The sequence below is a fragment of the Austrofundulus limnaeus genome, unplaced genomic scaffold (assembly GCF_001266775.1).
Source record: "Austrofundulus limnaeus strain Quisiro unplaced genomic scaffold, Austrofundulus_limnaeus-1.0 Scaffold983, whole genome shotgun sequence".
In the NCBI taxonomy this organism is placed as follows: domain Eukaryota; kingdom Metazoa; phylum Chordata; class Actinopteri; order Cyprinodontiformes; family Rivulidae; genus Austrofundulus; species Austrofundulus limnaeus.
Window position 1 is genome coordinate 117311 of NW_013953385.1, and position 7490 is coordinate 124800.

Sequence of the window (7490 nt, forward strand, 5' to 3'; positions counted from 1 at the left end):
ATTTCTTAAGAAATTCAGATATTGTTAAACTCTGAGTGTTGATCTGGTCCAGGGGTAGATAATCCTGGTCCTCAAGTGCCGCTGTCCTGCATGTTTTACTTGTTTCAGATCAGGTGTGTTGGAGCAGAGAAACATGCAAAACATGCAGGACAGCGGCACTCAAGGACCAGGACTGCCTATCCCTGATCTAGTGCAAGCCTATTTGATTGGTGAGATTTAAGTAAAAAGCAGCTGATTTATCATTTAAATATTATCTCAATAAAATGAAAGGTTTATGAAAAGTAATTTAGTAAAAATTACCTAATAGAAAAGAATATGGTTACAAGGAAGCAYAAGTGTTATTTGAAGTGAGCCATTTAGTAAGTTCAGTATTTGTACTGAAGCTGTACAGATGTTTCCATCAGAAGACAATAAATCACATTTTGTTTGTTTTTATTTAACATGAATGAATCACGTGGACATAAACAGATCAAATAAATTAGAAGRCAGTGTTTTYTGTTTTGCCATGAGGGTCGACATTRGCCTCTCCACCTGAACATAGGACCATTCTGAAGAGGAAACATGTTTTATGGAAACATCTCCAACTAGCTTCAGATAACAGTTATACTGGATTCAACAAATCATTCAAACCCAGCAGCACYAAAATCAATCAGTGCAGGAAATACAGAAGAGAAAAGACAACATGCAAGGAGGGTTTGGGGCCTGAAGGGGTGGAGTTTGGGGTTCATGAGAGGGGCCATGCAGATCATTTAAACGCCAAGGCTGAAAGAAATGACTGAATCAGCATCAACTCTATATGTGTTGATGACACAGCTCAAAATAAAAGTTCCTYTCCTGAGCACTTATTTGTCCATGTTTTTATAGTGCTGGATGTATTGGGTATGTATTATATTTTAAACACATAAAGATGTGTGTATACAGTGAAAGAAGCYACTAGTTCAGTTTTTTACACTCTTTTAGATTCTTCTTGCACGTAGAGGGAGATTCAGCAAGGTGTTACCATCCACTCACATCATCAATAGTGTTGAAAAAGCAAAGTATTTTACCCCATWACATGTATTTTTCAAGACTTTAACCAGATATTTTTGTAACCCTAKTTAAGTAGTTTCAAAGCAGTGAAAAGTGTGCAAAACAAAACTAAGCTGAAAAGAATGTTTGAAACAAAAAAGTAAGAAAAAAAACAGCTGTTAAATGRTCTTTTAAAGTTCTTCTGATGTGGATTGTTTAGCTACACATGTAATATTGAGAATGATATTTGTTCAGTTTAATTAAACAAATAGGTGACAACTTGCTGCTGGAAGGCAGGGTAAAGAAAAAAGTGCAGTAAAACAAACGTAGAACGCTACAGGAGCAGTAATTATATGTTTTATGTTTCTTTGTAAAACTACTGACTGGTACACGCACAGCACTGCTCAGGGTTACACTCATWTATTCATTTATTTAACGATCAGATCCAGGATGAGTAGATAAATTGAACCTACATCTTTTAACTTTTTACACTAAAAAATGAAATAAATGAAAAAAAAAAAGAAAGCTTCTTAAAGCCAAACTTGGACAGCATCTCTCAAAGCTTCATGCAGCATTAATGTTTTATCAGATTAGGCTTGGCAGTCTAATTAAAGGTATTTTAAAGTCACAGGAATTTGGAGTAAAAAATGGAGGTAAACCAAATGTGCAAAGATGATACAGATTTTAAAACTCACTGACCTCCTAAAAGTCAACTTCTAGGAAATATTAAAGTCATTACAATATTTTGCACATGAATTTCTAGGCTACTTCAGAAAGAAAAACCTATTTACAGATAGCAGCTGTTGTATTTAACATAATGCTGCCAGCAGACTGCTAAGCCTAACAAAATGTGTTTGTACCATTTTTTATTATACGAAAACAAAAGAAGTTTTGGGGAAGACAAACCTACCATCTCCAAAGAAAGTGGTAGAGAGTGACGTAAAAAATAAAATTGAGCTCAGCCTTAGTGTTTAAATGGGAGTCTCACCTGGAATGACAGAAATAGTTTTCAAAGCTCGGAGAACCCTGAACGTTCTCAGCGCCGAGACATTCCCAAGGTCCACAAACTCTGTTATATATCTGTAACAAGGTAGGATGACACACAGAACAGAACCACATGATACGCAACACACACAATAACAGCACGACACCAGCACCACCATTGAAGACCAGGAGGGGGACACCACTGTGGGGAGAGAGAACACCTGTCCGACCGGTGAGGAAGAGGACGAAGGAGGAAGGGGAAGAGGGACTGAAACACGACCACGACTAACATCAACCCCCACCCTCTTTGGATCGCCCGCCCCCGCCGCCAGCACAGACACCTGTCTTACCTGGGATAACTGAAATAGTTTTCAAAGCCCTCAGAACCCTGAACGTACGCAGAGCTGACACATTGCCTAGGTTTACAAACTCTGTTATATACCTGCAAGGTGGATCAGATACAGTCACTCAGGAGTCGTCCTGGTCACAGGAGGAAGACAAAAGTTTCTTACATCATATTTTAATCAACATGATGGGACTGAATGATGTGGATTAAAGCCTCTAGAGGTCATTTGTTTTGGTAAAAGTCCCATAAATGTGTCATTTTCAGACAAGCTTAGTTTGAAAAATCAGCAAAGGCAGTAAAGAAAAGCCAGAACACAGAGGAGCATTAGAACTGAGATCTTATGAATGTAATTGTTCCTCATCTGGAAGTTAGGACATATTTCCAGACCCAAACATAGTTTTATTGGTGGAACTGCTGCTTTACTGCAGTTGAGGTTTGAAATAGTTATCTTTGCAGCACCAGGAGACTGAATTCAAATTTTCTGCACTTTTYGWGACTCCAAGTACACAACAAAATATATTGTCTCCTTTAAATATAGTCAGTCCATGTAGATGAAGGGGGTGCTGAATGCTTGCAGGAAACAACACACTGAAGTACTTACGCCATRGAAATGACCATGAAGTCCAGCCAGTTCCATGGGTCTCTGAGAAAGGTGAAGTTGTCGATGGCAAATCCTCGGGCAACAATTTTTGTGAGCGACTCAAATGTATAGATACCTGTGAAGGTATACCTTTAAAAACAAAACAAAGTGTAAGAGAGCGAAGAGCAAAAAACCAAATGAAGACATGGTTGCTGAGGTACTTACTCTACTTGTTTGGACCACTCTGGTGGATCACTGAATGTCATGAATATACAGTTGGTCAAAATGGTGCACATGATGATCATGCTGAATAACGTGACGAAAGGAGTTAAGGGAAGTTTGAACCACGTGACTCTTGACAACTTATACATTAATTCTAATGAAAATTAAAGTGCCTGTGACATGAAACTTTTATAACAAATATGATTGTAGTTTTTAAAAAGATAATATTGATAACATGTTGCAAAAAGAAACAAAATATATCAAACCAGCGAGATGAACAGCTGTTGAGATATTTGCACGTCAAGTAACAGGAAGTGATGTCAAAGGGGAATATCTGAACATGAACAGAATGAGACAACAATGGCCAACAACACAGGAAGCAGAGAAGAATCTGATGTTTCTTTATTTTGAGTCACTGTCAGAGAGATGATAATGTTTCAATAAATAAAGATCAGGGAGTGGCTTTACTTAAAGAGTTCCCCTTTGATGTCACTTCCTGTTTCACTTTGGCTGAGCCTAGTTCAAAACAAATTTGACAGTTATGTGATAAAATGGATAAAATCATCTGGACTTTGTCAATTTTCTTAAGTATAAAGATGTTTTCTTTAACTTTTTGTATTTTAAGAATATGTATGTCACAGACACTTTAAAAGAGTACGGTAGGAGGCAATAACCATAAAAAACAAATTCTAACACACCTGTCACACTTGAAATAAGATAAAATGAATTGCTTGTTAACAAAATAATATAATAATCAACAAATTCTAAGAGAAATAGGTCAAAATGGACCAATAAAAATATTTCATCATTAGGTTCCTAATATAATGTGGCTTCTGTGTCGATTTAGATTAGAATTAATAAGTTCATAAATAACTAAAATAAATAGAAATGCTTTTAAATACCTGTATATTAATTGAAATTAAAAAAACAAAAGTTACAGAATAATTCTTCATTGCGTTCCTCATTTCAAGTCTGAAAACTACTGCAAGTTTCACATTTCTTGTCAAATGTTTTTCTCCCCATCCATTTTAATTAAGCGTAAATTGCAGAAAATATATAATTTCAAAGGATATGAATGTATCAAAATCTTTATAGCTATCCGCCTAAATGGATTAAAAGGGCTTATGATGTACAAGGAAGGCGTGGCACTGAAGCGGAAGATTGTTTTCCCTTTGTTTAGGACTATAAAAGTCTGTGGAGAGAAGAGAGAAAAGGAGATATTAAGACATTAGATACACTGTAGTTATTTTAAGGTACATACAGAATTTGGCAAAGGTAAGCACTTGAAAGAAATAACTAAGTAAAAGTAATAATACCTTAACAGAAAATGACTGGTAAAAATTCATTTCACAGATGAGAACATTACTTAAATAAAAGTCAGAAAACTGCTCATTAAAATCATACATTCATTCTAAAGTTAGAAAAGTAAAATTACTTTTAAGAAATGATGCGTTGAATTTGCATAACCTGGTTGGTTGCATTAAACRGAGTTGAGTAAATTGAGCAATTTATACATTTTCTTCTAAAGAAAATGAGTAAATTGATTTACAMTTACTCAGCTCTCTTTAGTAGAACCAGTTGACATAACTTAGTTAAGTAAATCCACTTAATTTTTATGAGTGCATAAACAACTCATCTCCTTACAGAGCCCGCAAGGAGACATGGGGGGATTTTTTTTCTTTTGCATTCCCACGCAATACCTTTGCGTATACCTTGCAAAGCTTTTTGCAGCCGTTCCCAAGCAAATGTTTGCATTCCCTCGCAATATCATTTTGCATTCCCATGCAAAAGGTTTAGYTTTTAAATCAGAATTTTATTTTGAAATATACGGTTACCTAAACAGAATGTGTCGCCACAAGTTRGGGAAATTGACAGTGATATTTTGTGGCTACACAAAGTTAAAATACCTGCARATTWAATATCTCCATGTATGGCTGTGATACATTCATTCTGAAGTTGAATTAAAGTAGTAGGCTGGCAACTAAACCAGTGCGCACAACAGTAATAACCAGCTTTTTCGAGCAAACACTTCGAGGGAACGCAATAGTATTGCGTGGGAACGCAAAAGAAAAAAATCCCCCATGTCCCCTCGTGGGCTCCATATCTCCCGATGAGTTTGATCATATTTGAATTTGCAATGTGCAACTAGGTATTAAAAAAGTCTAATTTTAAAGAAGAAGGAGCTAAGGAAGCTCTCCTCTAAGTCACAGAGCAATATTGCATCAGATGCAACAGATCCTGAAATCCAGGTGAAAAAAAGAGTTTGAGAAAACTTTAGGCACTACTGTTGGTAAAACACACTTAATTAGTCAGTTAACTATATAATAAACAAAAATAAAAAGAGTGTGGTGAACTTGTTTAGAAAACCAGACATATTCAGAGGCAGCAAGGATTTGTAACATTGTTTTCCTTTGCTGACGTCACTGCCTTAATAATCATCTGCACACCTCTGTCCTGGCAGGTTTTTTTCACTGTGARAAAAATAAAAAGTGAGTTGCCTCAGAGGCAGCAGACACGAACATATAAGAAGCTCTCGCTTCGTCGCAGGTTTAAAGCTCTTACTGGAAAGGAACAGCAAATGCTGTCATCGATCAGGGCAGTTCTGCTGACTCCAGGCTCTCAACAACCACTCCCTGCCCATAAACAGCACTGGGCCAAGTGGGGCTGGGCACTGAAGGGATGGGAGTAGGGGTGCTGGGGCAGCTCTGTTTATTTGTTTCTGTGCACCCATGTGTGATGTGTGGAGCCAATCAGGTGAAAAACGTACGCTGACAGACTGCATGCATTTTTTTATGCATTCAATTTCTTCCTGTTTGTTTTTATACTTCCAGGACCTGCATTTCAGAGTTGCTTCACTGATATTTTCTGAATATGTTTWGGATAACGGTCCGTGACTGAAGTCCAGATGTGTTCTTTGTTAATAACAAACCTGAACCAACTCACAAAATCAGCTGCGATCATGAAAAGAAACCAAATCATGCATCAAGTTCAACCACCAGCAGCAAATAAAACAAGAGTTACATCAAAATCTAATGACTATAACTGTAAATGAAACTGTTAATTGATTTTCGTGTGGAAATGAAATGAGAACACGAGTTTGCGGTCAACGTCACAAACCATAAAATTCCAGAAACATTAGAAAGAAAATGAGATGCAACCCAATGTGCTCTTTAGACAGATAAAAGTTTCAAACTGTTTGGGGAAAGTCTAAATGTTATGTCTGTTTGGACTCATCAGTGAGTCCAGTATAAACAGGAAAACAGGAGCTCTACATGTCCAAACAGTGAACGTCTCTCAGAGGTCAAGGAAAGGGTTTCGCTACGCAAGTGTACTTGACGGGTAAAGAAGAAGAGATTGTAATGAGTAATATTTCTTTAGCACTTTACATGTACCCAGGGGTACCTTCAGAAGGTTTTCAGAGGGATGGCCAGATGGGGTCCAGTCTTAATCTTGAGGTGCCACTCCAAAACCAGAAGTAATAACAGAACTTCAGAGTTTTATTATCCTGTTGTCATATATAGGCTATCTGAAAAATACTGCAATATGGGAGCTGGGGGTTGTTTTCTGATATGGGCTTACTTTGGTTTCGTTTTTTGTTTTTTGTTTTTTTTCTTTACAGTTATTACTATATAAAAACAGCCCAGTCAACACTGTCCTCTTCCTTTTTAAAGCCATTATACTGTAAGCTGGCAAACAAAAAAGATCACACAAGCTGTTAGCGCTCAAAGTATTTGTTGCTGATGACAATGAGCTACAACCACACAACATTTTAGAACAAGATCTACAAAACTGACAATTCTGTGACTACTAAAGTCAATCAGCTGTGGATTGACTCCAATATATGTAGATGCAAAATCAGCAATACTTTCTGAGTCTCATTAYAATCTATTCAGATATTTAGGAGATATTTTGCTAACAAACATTATGAATATAAAACAATCTGGCCAGGTGGACCAGTTAATTTGTTGGGTGGGAGGGATGGGGTATTTCTCCCCCATGACCCCGTTAGTGGTGCTCTGGCGTGTATTAAACTATGCTTTATCCTTTAGACATGAATAAGGAAAAAGAGTTTCAACACAGGACACCCCTTACAGCGTATATAAAGTAAAATATTTTACTCAAAACTAAAAGACTTCTATTTAAAAAACTGTGTAAACTGAGATTGATCAGAATGTGCTGCTGGCACAAACGTGGCAAGAAGCCTGATCATTTTCTACGCTGATTAGTAATCAAAAATCTACTACTGACACTTTCAAATATTGAACAATGTTCAACAAAAATGCAATTTTGATTGTTAGCTTTAACATGGTAAATTAAATCAATATAAATGAATAAGTCATCCCATAGTTG

At 36.7% G+C, this 7490-nt stretch overlaps 2 protein-coding genes across 3 annotated transcripts in view; both read right to left on the reverse strand.

Annotated features, from left to right (window-relative positions):
* LOC106533619 (sodium channel protein type 2 subunit alpha) overlaps positions 1–7490 on the reverse strand; it is a gene marked incomplete at its 5' end in the record, with an annotated part of 94255 nt that overhangs the window by 80089 nt on the left and 6676 nt on the right.
* LOC106533620 (sodium channel protein type 8 subunit alpha) lies at positions 207–4332 on the reverse strand (the record flags this gene model as incomplete). Of its 2 annotated transcripts, none has more annotated exon segments than XM_014029992.1 (4): positions 207–2088; positions 2940–3068; positions 3144–3233; positions 4214–4332. In XM_014029992.1, coding segments are annotated over 4 exon segments (447 nt in total), but the record flags the coding sequence as incomplete, so codon positions are not given.